Raw genomic sequence first — 22,065 nt, 5'->3', positions numbered from 1 at the left:
TGACTGACCCCTCCTTTCCCACATTTTGATCTGTGGATGCCTCACCTCTGCTGAGCTCCGGGTGCCCGACTGCCCACCAAATCTGCAACAGTAAAGGTGCCCTCAACGGTCTCAACCTGGGCCTGCCTCACTGGGTAATAACATGAATAGTTTCATGTTATTATCTAAGGTGTAATTCTTATAAGCAATGGAAGTTTGAAGGTCAGGTAGAACCCTTTTTTGCAACTCGACTCTTGTGCCTTTTTAAGTAATAAAATATGGTGGAAATAAGACAAAAAATGTCTTGAAGTCTGCTCCTCTGTCCAAACTGACATAGGATACTTTTATCCACAAATATTATGCAAAGTCAAGTAAAGATATACTTGACTCCTTTCTTCAACCGTTCTGACCAACTTTGTACTATGAAAATAATCAGTACCCTGACCCAGCTGCTACAATTACAGAAATAGTAGCTTTGCTTGCTAGGCAAAACGTTGAACTCCCTGTAAGTGGAGGACTGAATGGAATGAATGTATCCCAATATTATGGGTGAATTTAATTATTAGAAGCTCAGAGCAGTTAACATTTCATTTTCATTTTGTCTTTCTATTGTCTTGCTGTACTCAAGGCCACAGAAATGACAACATAATATACAACAAAAATCACATCCTATTAAAATTAAATACACTGAAAGTAAGTCATGATGGAAGTTTAAATAAATAAATAAACAAACATGAGATAATTTCAACTAAAAATAATAAATAACTAATCAAAACACTCTCAACAAGTACAATAAATGAATGACAACAAGGATACAATGTATGAAACACCACAGACCCCACAGCTAGTTCCCAAGCAGTCTCCTACCCAGGCAGCTTACAGAGCTGCATTAGAGCTACATCACGCCCCTTCAGACCTGATTTTGGATCTATGTAGGTGTCTGTGCTGCCTGTGCTGTGTGCCCGTATAGATGCAGAGAAATGAAACCCTTGAGAGACAGAGAGCACAGAAAAGTGCATGAGCAAAGGGAAGTCCTCCCTTCTGCTGTAATTGTTTGTAGGCCCCCTGAACAACCGTTGCCACCTTTAAAAACTTACCTTGAAATTCCAGTGATTAAAAAAATCACACCACTTAATTACCTAGAATTTCAAGGTAAATTTTTGAAATCTTTACACTGGAGGAAGAAAACACAATAACACCTGAGGCCCCTGCTTCAACTTCATTCAACTGAAGAACATTAGGAATGTCTCATCCAATCTTATGCAGTCTTGTTTCAGGTTTTACATGAGGTGGGACAAAAAAGAGACTACTTACAAATGGGACTACCTGAAATGTACAAATTATACCTTCATTCACATTCCAACTTGTTCATTCACATTAGGGTTAATGAAAAGGTCCCCTGCCCTCTGTTCGGGATTGGATTTCCATTGTCCACAGTTTTAGACTCACCCTCCTGATATAAGGTTTACAGGACGTTTCATCAGCCAACTTGAAATGTCAAGGTTAACAATCAGAGTCTTGGCAGGAGTGGCTTGATTGCCAATTAGGGCTAAATTGTCTGTATAGATAATATGTTGTATATAAGTCTTGTACAGAAATCTCTCTCATCTTCCTTCTATCCTGTATCCGTGATGTTGTGAGTATGTAATGGATTGCTGTGCTGTATATATATCTTTGAGTAACTAAGCTTTATGCCTCAATAAATCGTTATTGAAGAAACTGCTGTCTGCTGTGATTTGTCTAAAGCCTATCTGTGGTTTCCACTGTGCACGATAAAACTTCCAGCTGTGTTCTCTCTCGCCAGGGAGAAATTTTGCTACCGACACCCTCACCTTTTTGTAAGCATTCCGAAATGAACCTTTCTTTTAAAGTAGCCTGTTCGTTTAAATTACAAATAAAATTTCTTGCAGTTTTATAAAATAACAACATGATCATTCAGTTTTGATTTCAAAATTACTTTAGACTCTATAAAATGGAGTTAGAGAGCAATCCTATGCCTCCCAGCATCTGGGGGACATAGAATTTTTCGGTTTCTTGGCTATGATGTCGGACAACAGGGCTCTGATCTTGGAGCCAGGAAACTACACGTCCAGCCCCCTTCCTCTCCACCTCATAGCCAGCACAGAGAGAATTGCACCGGTTACCTCTCCACACTTGGAAAATGGAGATGGGGAAAAAGTGTGTTCCCAGGGTTGAGGAGGGGTCAGGGGGGTATAGGCATATGGCAAATTCTGTGGCCGTCCCATCCTCCTTCCCTCCCTCCCCTGAAGCCTTAGCTAGACATGTGAAAATGCCCCATGATGCTGAGATGTGTTGTGCCTCCTGCTCTTTAGTACCCAGAGTGGATCACACAGGGACGCGCCTTTAAAGGTTTCTTTTGGATATGCAGGGAAGACCTATGATAAACCTTCTCAGTGTTGAAAAATGATAAACATAGCACTATAAAGGTTATGTACTGTATTCAGAATCTGACCCAATAAGATACCCCAAATGCTGTTTTTTACAGTGTAGCAGATCAGCAAACGTAATTCAGTGTCAGGCCTCTGACTCCAGAATATTTGCATAACTCAAGGTTAGCAGCTCACAGCTATGGCTTTCTAAGACAATTTAAAATAACTTTAGCCTATCAAAAACAGTTTTAAAAAGTAATTAATAGAAAGCTGTCAATTCAACTCAATTTTATCAACCTACCCAATGTGTTAATTCGATAGATAAACTCCTTGAATACTTCTCTCTCTTGAAGAAAGTCTACAGGTATTTCTGGGAAAGTTGTGCCAAAATCTCCTGTAGGCTTTGGAGACCAACCCAGTTTCCAGACCTGTTACAGCACACACAAAGAAAAATATAAATATCTTGTATATGAGAGGCAGTGTTTTGCTTGATATTCCAACTTTTTGCTTGACACAAGAGATCAGAACATCGGTCACTTACCATAAAGGTTCTTTCTGGTTTGGTGTGATGGAGGCATTGAACAATTGGTTAACTTCCCCTATCGCCCAAGAAAGGCAGGAATCACTCATTGAAAGAACTTTACATTATGTTCAGTACTCTCTGACTCTTCCCCCGGTTCCATTGTATGGCTAAACTTGAGACAGAAAGTGATCTGAGGAGCTCACAAGGTATACAGAGGCCACCAGTGAGGGAGGAAGCAGCAGCCAGGCACCTCTCCACCGTGCCTGGGTCCAGCTCCAGCTGAGAGCCCCCTCCCTCCTGCTGTCAACTGTAACTGCTGAACTTTCCAACTAAGATTGTAGTGCCTGAATTTGCTTTCCTTTCCCCCCTCCTCCTCCTCCCTCCCAATCCCCTTTCCTTTTGTGTCATGTCTTTTAGATTGTAAGCCTGTGGGCAGGGACTGTCAAGAAATACTTTTGTAAGCCGCCATGAGAGCCTTTTTTGGCTGAATGGCGGCATAAAAATCCTTAAATAAATAAATATAAAAATATACAGGGGAAAAGTTGGAATGTGACTCAGCTACCTGCAATAGTGTGCGTTTTGGATGCTTCTATCACATCAAACCAGAAAGAACTTTCATGATAACTGGCTAATGTTCAGTTCTCAGTTTGGGGTGAAGAGGCATCCAATAATGGGACAGGCACAAGGTAATCTAATTACTATGATGGGATGATGGCTGAGTTTAAGAGGGAGGAAGTGTGTACTGAAGCACTTGTCTCCAAAAACAGCTTCTGCAGAGTATGACAGTGGTCTTCAACTGGTCCAGACCCAAGACCCACCTCAGACTCCCAACCTGCAACATGGGACCCACTTTCACAATTTTTTTCATGCCCAAGACGGTGGCAACAGCTTTGCCGCAACCCATCTGAACCGAGCTCATGACCCACCAGTTGAAGACCAATGCAGTACAATATTAAGTAGAAGAGTGTGTGTGTATGTTGTAGGAAGCATTTTGTAGAAAGGCCAATCCTGAAAGCTGGAGAAACTACAGAAGCCAACTTACCGCAAGCTACTGTGAGTGGAACTATACTTATTAACTAGACACACCTAAAATTACCCTCAATTTATATCAGCTGCAATGTCCTTTAAGACGAGGGTATTTTTAAAGAAACACTTGTGACTTCCATATAATTACTTCAAATGGAAATGGATGTTATCTATTTACTCATTACAAATTGCTGACAATTTTCACTGAAAAGAAACAATTCACTAATCCTAAAGGCAGTGAAATCTCTCAAAACAGTAAAATTACTAAGTGTTAGTCAAAAAATGTAATCTATGTATTTATATGCTGACAAATCTAACTTCTCATGCAAACCTCTGGAGTAACTGTCTGCAATGTCAAATCCTGAAGGTTTCCTTGTGAGAAAGTTAAACACGGTTTTAAATCATTTTTATTGTGAAATGTCAACCACAACTACAAAATTATTAAAAAAGAAGAGAGAAAATAAATACCAACAGATTTGTATATAATTTTTTCTTTGAGAAACTTAAATGTGGATCTCAACCCTTTTGGGTTTACATGGACTTGAGTTCAGATGCCACAATAGTCAATGGTGGGTAAATAGTCAAGTCACAGTTGATTATTTTGTGCGTACTACCCACACGATTAGATAAATACCCAACCGTGAGTGAATTATTAGTCAATGGTGAGTTGACTAACTCTTACCCTCCCCCTCTCAATCCTCCCACTTGTATCCCATCAGGCCTTGCTGCCCAAAATCTGTCCCACCAGCAGCCCCATGTGCCACAATGTCACCAACCTTCTCCCATTGGTCTGTTTTCATTTTCATTATCTGTCTGGTTTTCAATATGAACTTTGGGGGCGTTCATGATCTTCCTGTCCCCACCTGTAAGGGTGAGGGCTTTCATGACGCCATTTACTTCCCACCCAGGCAGCCTGCCTGGGAAGTTTGGGCACAATCCCACAACTCCTCACCAAGTCGCAAGTAGCTTCTCAGGGCAGCCACCTCATTCCCCAGCTGCCGAGTCCATTGCTATGGTGCTCACAGTGCCTGCCCCCTCCTCACTCCCCCATGCACTTCTGCTCAACCGTGCCTGCTCCTCCTGCCACCCCCTTCCCCAGCCCAACCTTCAAATTTATCACTATGGTGCCTGCAGCTCATGTCCAAGGCCCCCGCATGGTTGAGCCATCTCTCCCCCTGATGTTCTTTGTGAGTGATAGCACCTGTGTCTTCTTCAGCACCTGCCTGCCCCCAATGTACTCCTCTGCTCAGCTCACTGACACCTGCCTATTGCATGCCCACCACCCCGATGCCTCATGTTCCAATCCTCCCCCACCCTGCTGTGACGTTACGCCCCACAAGTCAGTTCCCTAATATATGTCTAGGGATTTGTAAGTCTATTGTGTTTAGAAAGTTGACCTGAGTGGGTGGAGATTGAATATCTTAGGAGGGGGCAGGAGGATATATAAGGGAATGACTGAGGGGATTTGGGGGTGTTTTTAAAGTATTTTGGTTAGAGGGAGAATTAGAGGATCAGGGTAAAGAGGGTTGTCTTTTGAGTGTAGTGTGCAAATAGTCAGTTGGTGTGTATTAACCAATCCTGATAATAAAGAAAGTTCAAGAGTGAAGGTGTGAAAGAAAGGAAAGTGTGTATGAGAAGAGAGAAAGGATTGGATGAGAGATTTTAACAAGGGTCTGAAAAGTTTAATTATGAAACAAGTTTGTGAACATTGAAATAAATTTTTATTCAGTTTATTTTACTACCACAAAAAATCCCACATGTCTCCTTGGCATTTATCATCTGCAGTTATATACATATAACACCCATTTTGACATTAATTCACCATCAGTACATATAATTCACAGTGCTTTATTTTATTTTGTGAACCGCCCAGAGAGCTTCGGCTATTGGGCGGTATAAAAATGTAATAAATAAATAAATAAATAAATAAATCCTGAAATTATTCTTGTTTAACCCCTTTCTCCACATAGTTTGTAGAAAGGTGGTATTTGCCCTCACCTCAGGCTCATAAAGTGGTGGCGCTTAGCTTGAGCAGGAAGTTTCCGCGGACAGGCCTGTTCTGCTTCCTAACTTGTAGCTGAGCAGAAGCAGGGAAGAGCAGCTGGCCCAGCTCAAGTAGAAGCTAGAAAAGTAAGCCACTTCCCAGAGAGTGAGCGAACAGAGAGAGAGCGAATAGGAAGAGCAAACAGGAGTTTGACAGGGGGAGTGTAGGGGAAGAGGAGAAGCCTCAAGGAAATCCAGGAGGTTGCCAATTCAAAGAGGCCGTGTGCTTGCCATGTGCTCCTGAGTGCTGAGTTAAGCAGGGAAGGGGTGGGTGTGGAGAGTTGCTGCAGTACCTGAAGGGGGTATGGCCTGATTGCTGAATGTACTCTGTACTCAGCAATCAGTGGCTTGATTGGTGTTGGCCTCCCAGTGACCTCATTCTGTTTCCTGACTTCGAGCTGAGCAGAAGCAGGGAAGAGCAGCTGGCCCAGCTCAAGTAGAAGCTAGAAAAGTAAGCCAGTTCCCAGAGAGAGAGTGAACACAGAGAGAGCTAACAGGAAGAGCAAACAGGAGTTTGACAGAGGGAGTTCGGCAGGGGAGGTCAAGGGGAAGGCCTCTAAGGAAAAAGAAAAAAAAGAGGGGGGGAAACAAAGAAAAATATAAAGAGAACCCCCTCCCCACAAAACCACAAAAAAAAAAAAAAAAACACCCAACCAAAAAAATCTATTTTCCCTTAAGACATAGTCATATAGTTGCGTACCTTCAGAGAGGACAGGACAAAGCAAAGGCAATTCCACTATAATCAAAAAGGGAAAAAACCAAAGCAGAAATCGACAATATGGATGGAAAGGAGTCCCTAGAGGTGGTGCCCTGCAAAGGGTGTGCAATGTTCGTGTTTCTGCCTGAGCTCAACATGGCGTATACCTGCAACAAGTGCAAACTGGTGGCACTTTTGGAAGAAAAAGTGAGAGGACTTGAGTGGCGAGTGTCCACCCCCCAAAGAATAAGAGAAGACGAGGAGTTCTTAGACCGAACGGTGGAACAGCAACAAGAAACACATGAGATTGAAGAGCAACAGCCAGCTGAAGCAGAAGTGGAGTATGCTGAGGGGAGGAAAGCCAATGAAGAGGAAACTCTCTGGAAAAGAGTGACAGTTAGGAGCAGAAGAACTAGAAGGCATTCTGCACCAGTGGAACCATTAGAGTTAAGCAACCGCTTTCAGCTTCTGGAGGATGAGACTGAAGGACAGTTTGCAGAGGAAGAAGTACAGGAGACACCGTGCAACAATGAACAAGAGGCAGAAGGTAGGTCAACCAAGAAGAAGAGAAGAGTAGTCATTGTGGGAGACTCCCTGCTGCGTGGGATTGAAACCCAAGTATGTTGTGAAGACCCATGGACTCGCCAGGTGTGCTGTCTCCCTGGAGCACAGATTAGAGATGTGACTGAAGGGTTACCGAAACTCATAAAGCCCACGGACACATACCCCTTTCTTCTCATCCATGTGGGAACAAATGATGTCGCCAAGCAGAGCTACGAAGAAATCATTTCAGACTTTGAAGCTCTGGGAAGGAAACTAACTTTGGGTCCCAGGTAGTTTTTCCATCCATCCTCCTGGTTCTTGGAAGAGGATTAGAAAGGGAAAGAAAAATACTCCGGATGAACGACTGGCTACGAAGGTGGTGCCGACGTGAGAGTTTTGGATTCTGGGACCACGGGCTACGCTACTTAGAACATGGACTGCTGGCAAGGGATGGGTTGCACCTCACAAGGGCTGGAAAGAATGTGTTCGGCCACAGCGTGAAGAACTTGATCAGGAGGGCTTTAAACTGAATCTTGTGGGAGAAGTAATCTTCGAGGCAACAATGGATGAAGGCCAATGCACCACAGTACAGAGAACAGCTCCAATAGTGCCCCAAAATAGTGTCCGCAACAATGTAGGAACAAAGCCAGACTATAAAACACATAGTCTTCGATGTCGATATACTAATGCCCAGAGCATAGGAAACAAACAGAATGAACTTGAACTCTTATTACATGAAGGCAAATACAACTTGATAGGTATAACTGAAACTTGGTGGGATGACTCCCATGACTGGAATATAGCAACTGAAGGATATAACTTGTTTCAAAAGAACAGAAGAAATAGAAAGGGAGGTGGAGTTGCACTATATGTTAAAAATACCTATCCCTGCACAGAAATACAGGCGGATCAGACTGGGAGCCCCGTCGAGAGCATCTGGATTAAAATAAATGGGGCAAGGAATAAAAAGAACATGATAATCGGAGTCTACTACCGACCACCCAATCAAGGAGAAGACGAGGACGAAACTTTTGAGAAACAAATTGCCAGTGTTTCAAGGAAGTGTGATGTAGTAGTGATGGGGGACTTCAATTACCCTGATATCTGTTGGGAGACCAATACTGCCAAAAGCATCCCTTCCAAGAAATTCCTGACATGTGTGGGTGATAACTTTCTCCTACAGAAAGTGGAGGAAGGAACTAGAGGATCGGCAATACTTGACTTGATATTGACCAATAGGGATGACTTAGTGGATAAAGTGGCAGTTACGGGAACTCTGGGGGAAAGTGACCACATCATACTTGAATTCTTGATTATGAAGGAGACAAAAGTTGAGTGTAGCCATACACGTACTCTGGATTTTAGGAAAGCTGATTTTAATAAACTCAGAACTATGATAAGTAAGGTCCCGTGGCAAGTGAGCCTAATGAGAAAAGGAGTGCAGGATGGGTGGGAGTATTTAAAAAAGGAAATTTTAAAGGCACAGTTACAAACAATTCCAACAAGGAGAAAAGTTAGAAGACAACAGAGGAAACCAATGTGGCTCCACAAAAAGCTTAGAGATGACCTGAAAACAAAAAGGGATACATATAGGAAGTGGAAGGAAGGCCAGGCTACAAAAGAAGACTACAGACAGGTGGCGCAGAAGTGCTGAAATGGCGTCAGGAAGGCTAAAGCTCAGAATGAGATGAGATGAGCGAGGGATGCTAAAAGCAATAAAAAGGCTTTCTTCAGATACGTGAGTAGTAAAAGACAGAGGAAAGAAATGGTGGTTCAACTGCTTAATGAGGATGGCAAATTGATAACAGATGACAAAGAAAAGGCTGAGGTGCTCAATTCCTACTTTGCCTCAGTCTTCTCCCAAAAGCGGGTCTATGATCCCCCTGGAGAAAGTGAAGCAGAAGTTGAGGGGGCAGGATTGCAATTTGAGATTGATAAACAAATGGTCAAAGAACACCTAATTTCCTTGAATGAGTTCAAATCTCCAGGGCCCGATGAACTGCATGCTAGAATGAAGGAGCTAGCGGAAGAACTCTAAGAACCTTTGTCTATTATCTTTGCAAAATCATGGAAGACGGGTGAGGTGCCGGACTACTGGAGGAGGGCTAACGTTGTCCCTATCTTCAAAAAGGGCAAAAAGGAGGAACCTGGGAACTACAGACCAGTCAGTCTGACATCCATCCCTGGGAAATTTCTGGAGCAGATTATAAAGAAGTCAATCTGTAAACACCTTGAAATCAATGCGGTGATTACTAGAAGCAAACATGGATTTGTCAGGAACAAATCCTGTCAGACTAATTTGATCTCATTTTTTGATAGGATAACCTCCCCTGTGGACTGTGGGAATGCTGTGGACGTCATATATCTTGACTTCAGCAAAGCTTTTGACAAAGTACCACATGACATTCTGATTAATAAACTAGCTAAAAGTGGGCTAGATGGAACAACTATTAGGTGGATTCACAGTTGGCTACAGAATCGGACTCAAAGAGTACTTATCAATGGAACCTTCTCAAACTGGGGAGAGGCAACGAGTGGGGTGCCGCAGGGCTCAGTCCTGGGCCCAGTGCTCTTCAACATTTTTATTAATGATTTGGACGAGGAGGTGCAGGGAACGCTGATCAAATTTGCAGATGACACAAAATTGGGTGGGATAGCTAATACCCTGGAAGACAGACAAACTTCAAAGTGATCTTGATAGGCTGGAGTGCTGGGCTGAACACAACAGAATGAAATTTAATAGGGATAAATGCCAAGTTCTACATCTAGGAAAAAGAAACCAAATGCACAGTTACAAGATGGGGGACGCTTGGCTCAGCAATACTACAAACGAGAAGGAAGCCAGATTCAGGCTGGACATCAGGAAAAACTTCCTGACTGTTAGAGCAGTACGACAATGGAATCAGTTACCTAGGGAGGTTGTGGGCTCTCCCACACTAGAGGCATTCAAGAGGCAGCTGGACAACCATCTGTCAGGGATGCTTTAGGGTGGATTCCTGCGTTGAGCAGGGGGTGGACTCGATGGCCTTGTAGGCCCCTTCCAGCTCTGCTATTCTATGATTCTATGAATATGAGCCAACAATGTGATGTGGCTGCAAAAAAAGCAAACACTATTTTGGGCTACACTAATAGAAGTATAGCTTCCAAATTGCGCGAGGTACTGGTTCCCGTCTATTCGGCCCTGGTTAGGCCTCATCTAGAGTATTGCGTCCAGTTCTGCGCACCACACTTCAAGAAGGATGCAGACAAGCTGGAGCGTGTTCAGAGGAGGGCAAAGAGGATGATCAGGGGTCTGGAAACAAAGTCCTATGAGGAGAGACTGAAAGAACTGGGCATGTTTAGCCTGGAGAAGAGAAGATTGAGGGGAGACATGATAGCACTCTTCAAGTACATGAAAAGTTGTCACAAAGAGAAGGGCCAGGATCTCTTCTTGATCCTTCCAGAGTGCAGGGCACAGAATAACGGGCTGAAGTTACAAGAATCCGGATTCCAGCTGGACATCAGAAAAAAGTTCCTGACTGTTAGAGCAGTATGACAATGGAACCAATTACCTAGGGAGGTTGTGGGCTCTCCCACAGTAGAGGCTTTCAAGAGGCAGCTGGACAATCATCTGTCAGGGATGCTTTAAGGTAGATTCCTGCACTGAGCAGGGGGTTGGACTCGATGGCCTTATAGGCCCCTTCCAATTCTAATGTTCTATGATTCTAGATTAATGTCTATTTACATTTTATTTCCGTGAACTATGTCTTGAGGAATAAGAATGGAGATGAGTTTGGAAATGGAAAAAAAAGGCAGGCAACCATTTCAGTTCTTAAATACATTACAGTATGCTAACTAAACAAACAGGCCTGAGATGAAAATTACCTCAGAGCAAGAACATCTTGATGCCTCTCATGGCAGTTAGGAAAGAACTAAGTGTGGAGGTATTTGCTTTGCCATAAAGAATGTACAGTAAGTGCAAGCCACCTCGTTTCTGTCCAAGTGTCCGGGAAAGCAGCCAAAGGCTGACAATGGTAAACGCTGAAAACTGAAAGGAACGCAACAGTTTGTTTTATTCAAGAACACAGGCAGGTGAGGAGGGGAAAACGGAAGAGGCTTGGATGCCGCTGGAAGGAAAACAAGGCAGCAGGCCAGGCTCACGGCAGAGAGAGTAGTTAGCGTCCAGTCCGAGGTCCAGGGCTTTGGCAAGAGACGTAGTCGAGAGTTCAGTCCAGGGTCAGCACAACTGGCAATAAGCGAAGTCCAAGTAACAGTCCGAAAGTCCACAGGGCAAGAACCGGCAAGCGAAGTCACAATCCAGTCCTAGGTCAAACAGGAGTTCAGAGCAGAGAGACGTAGTCGCGAGGTCCAGGAGTCAAGACAGGAATCAGGAACAAGGATCCAAGAAGCAAGGCACGGGGTCCAGAGATTCAGGAACAGAGGCTTTCGCCAGGAAGCTCAGTTAATCTCTGACAAAGCTACCTCGGCTGGCTGCTGCGTATTTATGCTGAGTCAGAGTGCTGAGTCATGGCCCCTCAGCTGTTCCTTGACTGCTTGGCGTTTTAGATAAAGGCGGCGCGAGCGCCGCCTGGTTTCTTTCTCGGCACACCGCTGACTCAACGCATATATGTTTGTTTCTTCTCCTGAATCCTCCCGACTGGCAGAGGTCTCCGCTGGCACATCTGTGCATGGCCCTCCTCCCTCTGGCTCCACAGGAGACTCTGCCAATCCCGACTCCACACCTCCTGAGCTGGTGCTGGGCTCTACCACTTCCAGTTCCTCTTCCCCTGACTCAATGTCCACGCAGGGCATGACACCAAACTTTTGTATCTTCCCACATTCAGCCAAGCACATCCTCAAATGTGACCCTTCATGAGGACACAAAGGATAATAGGGGGCATAGCCTGATGGTCTTCCAGTCAAAGACCCATTTTATGGTCCCAAAGAAATAAATAATACTCAGCAGCCCACAATGTATTGGGGAGAAAGAGAATTTTTTTTAGCAACATGCACGTTCAACTGTAAGTTCTGTGCTTGTAGCAAGCACCAGTCATCTACCATGGAAGATTGCTTTTACTGCTGGCTTTTGTGTGCCTTTCTCCCCCACCCCCCAGTATTAGTGCACCTTATCTCACAGCAAGAGTCCTGATATAGGATGAAATTTTTGAATGGAAAAAGGAGCTAGCCTTGAAGATTATAAACACAATTTGTTTTTAGCAACTGGCTGTCAATATACATTTATGTCACTCATTTGGAGCTTAAAAGAAAATAGCACTGAGTTGTGTAAAGCTTTTCTTCCTTCTTGTCTTTAAATTAGCATCCTCAGACTTGTCATAAGACCATAAAGACATATTGACTTCTTCACAAGCTAAGAACACATATGGCAAAAACAAAGAAGCACACTCCTGTTCTCTGATATATTAGAAGAGATTCTCTTATGACGATTACTATATTTTAAAGAGAGGTCTTTAGGCATGCAAATCTGCAACGATGTAGAAGTTAATATTTTATTTTAATAAAAAAGATACCAAGTCTAATAGCAAAAGCTAAAGATTAAACAAGCCACAGTAACGATCAGCAATAACTGTCAAAATAAACTTTAGCAATTAAATACATACCAAGGAGGGCACTCTTGCATAGCTGTTGACTAAAGGCAGCCTGGCCAAGCTGATTATGATGTTCTTCAGAATAGGGGTGAGGAATGCAGGGATTTGGCTGTTCTTCTTGTGCCCCAAAGCCAAGGTAGACTGTACACATTCCACCAGCTCTGCTGCTGTTTCACAAGTTGCTGTTATATACTCAAATTCTTAAATTGGGAGATAAAACAAAATTATCTTACAGAACATTCCAAGAAATATGAACATATTAAATCTAAATACCTCCAAAACCATGCCTGGATTTGGTATCAAAAATATCATTATAAGACATATTAATAGGTTTCATTTTATAAGACATAAAGAACGAAAACATAATATAAAAGATATCAAAATTATTTAAGTAACATTGTTACTTGGGCTTCCAAAAGGCATTTGACAAAGCCCCCCACCAACGACTCCTGAGCAAACTTAGCAGTTGTGGAATTAAAGGAGAAGGTCCTTTTATGGATCAGTAACTGGTTAGAGAATAGGAATAAATGGTAAATTCTCCCAATGGAAGGAAGTAAATAGTGGGGTCCCACAGGGATCAGTATTGGGACCAATATTTTTCAACCTGTTTATAAATGATCTGGAATTAGTAGTGAGCAGTGAAGTGGCCAAGTTTGCCAATGTCACTAAATTATTTAAGGTTTTTAAAACAAAAATGGATTGTGAGGAGCTCTAAAAGGATCTCTCCAAATTGGAAGAGTGGGCATCAATGGCAGATGCATCAATGTAAGCAAGTGCAAAGAAATGCACACAGTACCATCAACAGGATGGGTAAAGGATTAGCGTTCAATGCACAAGTACCCTTTGCAACACTTTACACCTAAAAGCAGTGTCTGCTGAAGAATCAGTGTCAATCTTGTAATGCTAACTGATGCCCACTTGGCTGCCTTATATATGTCAGGGACAGGAAAATCTCCTTTAAAAGCTGCAGATGTTGATGTCCCTCCAGGAAATGAGCAGTGATCCCCCCAGGTGAGTCCTTCCCAAAAGTTTGATAGGCCAGCACAATGCATTCTTTCAACCATCTAGAAATGGAAGACTTCAACACTTTAGCTCCCAACATCTTGGAGTCAAAAGAAACAAACAGTGGGGTGGAAACCCTGTGGGCAGCAGGCCTATTTAAATAGAAGCTGAATGCCCTTCTCACATCTAATTTATGCCAACTCTGTTCCTTTGTATGTACCACCTTAGGACAGAATGACGAAAGAGCAATTTCATGGGATCCATTGAAAGTGGAATTAACTTAGGGATGAAGGAAGGCTTGGTATGAAGTACCACCTTATTATCATGAAAAATACGCAACTGTGGATCAGCCGAAAGGGCTCCTATCTGTGAAACTCTCCTTGCTGAAGTTAAAGCCACCAAAAAGACTGTTTTAAGAGTGAGCAACTTAAAAGGGCACATGGCCATGGGGTCAAATGGCGTACTCATCAATGCCGTAAGAACCCAGTTCGGTTCCAGGTAGGAAAGACATGTACAACTAGAGGATTAAGAAGAGCCACTCTATTTAAGAACCTTTTGAGATGCAGATGAAATGAAATGGGAGCACTCCCTTTGCATCACAGCACATTGCTAAGTGCAGCTGCTTGCCTCTTAATTGTACTTGTAATCAGACTCTTATCCAGCTCCACCTGGAGAAAACCCAACACCTCTTGCATACCTCCAGGGACTGGAGTTCTGTCCTTTTTCTGACACCAAACCAAAAAAGCCTTCTAAGTGGTACTATAGAACATCTTAGTGGAACTTTGTCTGGAAGACAGAAGGGTCTTAAGAACAGACTCTTGATACCCCAGGTTTAACAACCACTACCTTTCAACCAAAAGGCTATTAGTTGGAAGAGACCTGTATGCAACTGCAGCACAGGACACTGAAGAAGCAGGTTCTTCCAGCTGGCCACAGATTCTGGATCAACATGTTTATCAGTTCAAGAAACCATGGATACCTGGGCCAATATGGAGCCACCAGGATGACTTCTACTGAATTTTGCATATCAACCTGGGAAGAAGTGTTTTTGGAGGAAAGGTGCACAGTAACCCTTCTCACCACGGTTTCACGAGAGCTTCTGTGCCTGCTGCTGCATGACTAGCTCAAAGTCACTCAGTGAGCTTCCATGGCTGATTGGGGACTAGAACTCAGATCTCCCAACTCCCAGTCCAACACTCTACCACTACACCACACTGCCTCTGTGTCACCTCAGGCATATGAGTCAGGGAAACAATAGCTCAGGGCTGTGCCCTGGAATTCTGTCCTCGGTCCAGGGACAAATTCATTTTTTCTTGAAAGGCAAAGGACCCAATAGAGCACAAGAAATTCTTGAGATCCACAGAACATCTAGCCATCAAAGCAATAGAGCCAGTTCCTCAGACCGACATCCACTTCAGGGTCTACTTCATTTTTTCCCCACAGTTCCCAAGAAAAATGGGGACATAACAGCGATACTGGATCGAAGATGGCTCAATAAGCATATCCCCAAGAAACACTTCAAAATAGAGACACTCTGATCAATTGCGAAGCATTTGAACAAGCAGAGTTCCTCACTGATAGACCCGTATCAGCATATTCTGATAAGGGACTCCCATTGTCAATTCTTGAGGTTTTATAAGGACAATCACCATTTCCAGTATCATGCACTGCCCTTCAGCCTGACCCCTGCACCAAGGTGTTGATAGCTCTCATGGCTCACCTCAGAACTCTTATGAGGACAGCATCTTGATCCAGTCTCCTTTGAGAAACAAATGCCCAATGGACATACACACCATGGTGTCATGCCTACATCAACACAGCTTTGTGGTCAATATGGAGAAAAGTCATCTGATTCCCACCCTGCAGCTGACTTATGTAGGGATCCTTGCTGACACAAGGAAGTTCAAGATATTCTTATCACAGGAGAGACATGTCAAGATCCAGAACTGATTGTCAACCGTGATGGCAGCAAAGTGGACAGACCTCAAGCTCCTGGGCCTGCTGGCTCCTGGGCCTGCAGTTCTCCTGCCGGGAACTGATGTCCTGACCAAGTTTATATACACGACTGTTTCAATGTCATCTTCTCCCATTCTGGGACTAGGGAGGTTGTGGGCTCTCCCACACTAGAGGCATTCAAGAGGCAGCTGGACAACCATCTGTCAGGGATGCTTTAGGGTGGATTCCTGCATTGAGCAGGGGGTTGGACTCGATGGCCTTGTAGGCCCCTTCCAACTCTGCTATTCTATGATTCTATGATTCTATGATAATACAGTCATCTCAAAGATGGGTCTGGGTATGTTCACATTTCGAGATAGATCTGAAGTGGTGGATGAAGCTACTAAGTTGTCTCCCTGAAGGTTCCAGTTTGGAAACTACTCACAACAGATGCCAGCCTAGTTGGATGGGGCGCTCATTTGGGGAATGAAGTCACGCAAGGGATCTGGTCCAACAAAGAGAAGCATCACAGCATCAGCTGGCTGAAACTTTGGGCTATTTTCTTAGGACGTCTGCCATTCTAGTCATCACTATTGGGCAGCCATGTCCTGGTCAGGATAGACAACACCACAGCAAAAGCCCATGTCAACAAACAGGGAGGGATGAAGTCCATATGCTTGAGCAGGTTGGCCCAGAAGCTCCTAACGTGAGGAGAGGCCTCCCTCAAGTCCATCTCAACAGAACATCTAGCAGGAGTGTCCAATCTTACAGCAGATTGGTTGAGTCCGAATGGGCTCTCAACCCTCAAATCTTTCAGATCCTGACCAAAAGGCTCAGAAAACTATCGATGGATCTGTTTGCCAACCACACAGTGCACAGTGCACCTTCTTCTCAACCTACCTCACAGGGTTGTTGTTGTTGTGAGGATAAAGTGGAGAGGAGGAGGATTAGGTATGATGATCGATATGTATAAGCATTACAGTGTTATTGCAAGAGCCCTGCACTCTTTAACTAAAGTGACCCATTTACAAAAGAGGGCAGGGCTCCTGCAGCTTTACGTGTTATGAAAAGGGAATTTTTCCAGGTGCTCTATGCATATGACTGCCACCTGCTGAAATTCCCGTTTCTACACAACTGTTGTGTAGAATACAGGAGCCCTGTCCTCCCTGAATAAATATGCATAGGTTTGTGCTGCTTTTATCAAAGCTTCTTCCTCTTGTTTTCAAAGTAGAGGCAATGAGGGAAAAAATGCAATTGTTTTTATTAAAGGTAAATTAATTTCATGAGAAGGAGTACAGGAGGCCTGAGACTTAAGCTTGCTTATGGATCCAAGTGCTCCAAATGTTGCTTATGGATCCAAATGTTCCTCCCTACAAGAACATACTGATTCATTTCAAAGAAGGGACTAGATCCACACACACACTTGTTTGAACACCCCAGTTAGATCCCTTCATTGAAATGAAAAGTGACCCCACGTGCAAAGTTGCTTCATGTAAGCATCTGAGCATTCACCAAGTTCTGGACTATGGGTGTATTTTTATATGTTTACCAAGAATTTAAATCAACCTTCTACTTGTCATTGTCATGAAATCTATAAAGAAATATAGGTTGATTTTTAATGAGGTTTTTTTTTGCTATGTTTAGTTGTTTAATAGATCTAAAAGTTTTTCAATCTATCTAAAACTTAAGCCAAGGTTTTGTAAATATCAGTAATGTTTTTTTAAGAAAAGTTCACAGCTGGTGCAATGTAATGTCTGTGAAATTGAGCAACTTAAGCAGGCAGCTGATTTTTTAAATAAAAACTTAGCATTTAGACAGGACTTCAGAATGTTCATAGCACATCATATGCATGACATTATTAGAATATAATCCTTACAACAACCCTGTATTGCAGGCCAGTATTGCAGGATGGAGGCTGAAAGAATAGTGGTTTGCCTAAGGCCACCCAATAAGTTCATAGAATTTGTGAGAACTAAGCTGGGGGCTTTCTGGTTTGCTGCTCAGTTTCACAGGCATTACACTGCACCCAGCTGTTAACTTTTTTAAAAATAATAATACAAATAACAATACTGATACTTACACCACCTATGGGTGGCAGAAAACATCTTCATGGAATACTTTTCCACCTTCCTCATGGTAGAGGGAATGCATCTTTTAAGAAGGCACACTATTGCAACAACCGTGTGCACTACCTAAAATCAAAGAAAGAATATTCTTCTTCAGAACAATTGTTTTCTCTAGGCATTGGAGCATTTCCTCATGCATCAGATCTTTTGTGGGGAGCTCCTTTGTCTGGCTGAGCAATTCTGGAAGTTGTATGAATTTTTCTGTCTGCATAGGATTGTGTCCTAAGTTGGCTAGCCAATTGAAGTATGCCCAACTGAGCTCAATGCAGTTGCTTCCGAGTAGTTTGTTTGATATAATTGGCCTGACATATATTTTGTAATAATTGCTGTTAATTGTTCATCCTTAAAAAAACCTTTTTTAAAAATTAACAGGCTTCTTGTTGTTATTATCTCTCTTTTCTTGCTCGTGGTGGTTTTTCTAGATGAACATGACGGACTTTGTCAAGTCATGGTGTCTTTTACTGATTCAGAAATTTCCTGACTATTGAACGTTTTAAGTATGACTGCTTTCTGGATGTTGGTGTGCATGTATTTGTAGGCCTAATTTCTGAAGATTTTCTTTAAAAAAATAAAATGATGTGATGCTGGTGACTGATGTGACTAATGGAATAATTGTAACTTTTTCCTGTTGCCATTGTTCTTTAACTTCCATAGCTAGTGGTGTATATTTTCCTCTCTTTTCCTCTTCCTTTTCTGCGACATTTTTGTCAGTAGGTATTGCTATGTCAATGAGGTAGGTGCGTTTGTTTCTTTTTTTGTTTATGACTGTTATGTCTGGTTGATTGCAAAGTATTCTCTTGTCTCAAAATTGTTCTCATAGAATAGTGGAGCTGGAAGAGGCTTTTAGGGCCATTGAGTCCAACCTCCAAATCAATGCAGGAATCCATCTTAAAGCATACCTGACAGATGGTTGTCCAGCTGCCTCTTGAATGCCTCTAGTGTGGGAGAGCCCACCACTTCCCAGGGTAATTGGTTCCATTGTCATACTGCTCTAACATTCAGGAAGTTTTTCCTGATGTCCAGCCAGATTCTGGCTTCCTGTAACTTGAGCCCATTATTCCGTGTCCTGCACTCTGGGAGGATCGAGAAGAGATCCTGGCCTTCCTCTGTGTGACAACCTTTCAAGTATTTGAAGAGTGCTAACATGTTTCCTCTCAATTTTCTCTTCTCCATGCTTTGACAATCCTTATCTAGCGTTATGATAATGGGCATCATCCATTCTGGCCTTTCTTTGACCATGGACTTGTTTACATGGCTAATGAACCAATGATAATTTTTTTAGATTAGTTTCTCATTGATAAACCAGAAGTTGAAACAACCAGAAGTTGAAACAAGCTAAGAGGTGCTAGTGAGAAGTGACTGCAACAAGCCTTTCGTCCATATTGTTCCATGGCTCATGTTTGCAGATAATAGTATTTCATACTCTTATGCTAGCATACTCTTATGCTAGTTTGTTGTACTAGATTTTCCTGCACCTGTCAACTGCTTCATTTGTTCAATGGTAGCAGTGTGCTGAATCTGTGAGTATGAATATGAGAAAGGTAATCCGGGAAAGAGTGTTAAATGTTAGGAAAGGTGAGACAATGGTCATCCAGTGCAGAATTTGCAGGTAGAAAAGATATTTGAGGGAAGGGGAGACTGTATCACACATAGTATAGAAAAAGCTTCAAAGTACAGCAAAAGCTACAAGAGTAGGAATGAGTGAAGTTAATTTCAGATACATTGAATGTCTCACTCGCTCTTTATTTCAGTACTTTTCATATTAAGATGTTGTGTAGAACAGGTTTGTCTTAACTGTGTGCTGTAAAATCATACATGTGACCAAGGCGATGTTCGGGTGGGCACGCCCCCTTGGGGGCTGGACATGCCCCCCTGGGGTGCAGACATGTTGGTGGGCACGCCGCCTTGGGTTGTGGCCATGTTGTCCTCCTTTTTGGTTTCCAAAATATGGTCACCCTAAAAAAGCTGGGCACGAGGTCAACTTGACTGCATGACTCATTAGACAGAGCTGGTCTGGGAGAGCAGGGTGGCTCCACCCTCTGAAGAAGTGACAGATCGACTCTGTCTACATGGTCCAGAGGAAGATGCCATCCCAAAGTGAAGGAATGCCCTCCGTGGAGCTCTGAAGAACAAAATAATAATGAAATGAAACATATTCTCCAGGCAACAACAGCAAGGCAACATAGCAAATGTAGAATTTTATAGGAAGTTGGAAGTATAAAATATACTACAGATTAAAAGCAGGAGTTGGCAACATTTCCCATTACTTAACTAAAGGCACAATTGCATGCATGTTTGGAGCTTGTTCTATCCTTACTTGGAGCTTGCGAATCCACTTCATCCTCACTGGCTTTTGTAAGATTCTTCTTCCTTTCTGGACCAAGAAGCCAATTTCCAGGCTCAACTGCCACTAAATGAGATATTAGCATCAAGAAAGGATTTATGATTATCTTTTAGCTTTCCTGAATTATTATCAGACAATGATTTCAATTTGCAAACTTAAATTTAAACAAAATGTTATAGATTCATAAGACTGAGTTGCACAGACTAAGAACCTTTTGGTACAGGGGTAGTATAAATAAATAAATAAATAATAGTAGGAGCTGGGGAAGCTGTTTGATCTCTTGGATTTCTGTATGCTAATATTGGTACAGCCCACTTATTAACCAGTCTGATGATGGTTATGCCATGAAACAAAGATCTGAAGGTGCCATCTTGGACATGCTGCATTGCTCAGGCAAATAAAAGTCTGAGCTGATACATCCACTGGAAACAAAACAAATATAATAAATGAAACAGTCTCTAGATGAACCTTGTAAAATTGTAAAGATACATGGTTTTGGGATGGGCCAGTTTACACAAAAGAGTTTCTCATACTACTTTCATCAGGTCAACTCACCTGCTTCTATAATGAATTGGATGCAGTTGATAAGAGAGCAGGCATGTGTCATATATGCTGCTGAAGCCAGCAAGTTCCATAAATTGGATTGCTGTAATGTCAAACAGCAGCAATCCAACACAGCTTGGAGATCTACACTTAGTGGAATATGTTTATGTATTAAATGCCATGAAAGCATCTGAGAAGAAAAATACAACATGAGATTATTTAGAGCCATAGCTCAGTGAAAGAGCACATGCTTTGCATACAGAAGGTGCCAGGTCCAGGTAGAGCTAGACAAACTCCAGCTTGAAACTCTGGAAAGCTACTGCTAGCCGCTGCTGACAATATTGGGCTAGACAGATCAATGGTCTATCTCAATATAAGGCAGCTTTGCTATATTCCAATATTTGATCCTGGCAGTTATCAGTATACTCTTTGTCACCAAATTAGGAAAACCAGAGGCACAATTCACTGTAAGCAGCAAGGCCAATCCCGTTCTATGCACACTCGTTTTCCACTGCCATCACACTACTACCATCACAGTGGAAGTATTGCAGATAAACTAAAAAGTCACTAGGACTGAATTTTTTCTTTCTTTCTTGTTAAGGGTGTCATGGCAGAATACCCTTCTTGCATGTGTCCTGTTTGGTTTATTTGTCGTCTTACCTCTAGTAACATTACGACGAACTTCAGAATGTCACTCTCTTTGTCAGGTGGAATGTGAAGGGAGGCTGGCAGCTTAGAAAGTGACACAAAATACTGACTTAAAGCACGAGACAAGACCATTGCAGACTGATACACCGCAGTGTCTCCTATAAAATAAGCGCATGGTTATGAATATGAATGTTATCTGCAGACATCAGATTTTGTAACTGAACTAATATTCACACATTTTAAATATCCCAAATGTCATTATTTCTAAAAGAGACAAGACATTATTTTCACAAAGAATTAAAAACGTAATGATGAACATTCCTGCCTTATTCTTTTTTCTAACCAAAAGCATTTATTATAGGATATCCTCTAAAGAAATGTTTGCTGATAGGATTAGTTTGACCCATAAGAATCAAAATTATGGAACTCATTTAAAATCCAAAGCTGTTCATAATTTTCTGTCTAAGTGGCTATTCAACCTTACCAATACTTTTCATTGCATTCATTAACATCACTATTTAAATTTTACAAATTTTGAGATTCACATTTGTTGAATGTAAACTCAGATTTTTCATTGTATATTTCTATTTCCATGTGTTTTGTTTTATTTTTTTCTGTTAATGCTGAGGTAAATAACTAAAAGCTAAAATTCAGTAAGAAAATAGGACATTACTTATTTAT

General features: G+C 42.3%; 1 protein-coding gene across 2 annotated transcripts in view; it reads right to left on the bottom strand.

Annotated features, from left to right (window-relative positions):
* The window catches only part of HTT (huntingtin), a 454,111-nt gene that overhangs the window by 96,122 nt on the left and 335,924 nt on the right, over positions 1-22,065 (bottom strand). For both annotated transcript variants that reach the window (XM_063135886.1, XM_063135887.1), the window contains exons 49-53: positions 21,397-21,542; positions 20,749-20,926; positions 20,167-20,259; positions 12,799-12,986; positions 2,671-2,797 (exon numbers count right to left, since the gene is read on the bottom strand). In XM_063135886.1, the coding sequence (XP_062991956.1) occupies positions 2,671-2,797; positions 12,799-12,986; positions 20,167-20,259; positions 20,749-20,926; positions 21,397-21,542 (732 nt within the window). The remainder of the gene's footprint in view (positions 1-2,670; positions 2,798-12,798; positions 12,987-20,166; positions 20,260-20,748; positions 20,927-21,396; positions 21,543-22,065) is intronic.

This window comes from Elgaria multicarinata, chromosome 10 (genome assembly GCF_023053635.1).
Source record: "Elgaria multicarinata webbii isolate HBS135686 ecotype San Diego chromosome 10, rElgMul1.1.pri, whole genome shotgun sequence".
Classification (NCBI taxonomy): domain Eukaryota; kingdom Metazoa; phylum Chordata; class Lepidosauria; order Squamata; family Anguidae; genus Elgaria; species Elgaria multicarinata.
Note: the sequence above shows the minus strand (reverse complement) of the source record. Positions and strands in the feature narration are given on the sequence as shown.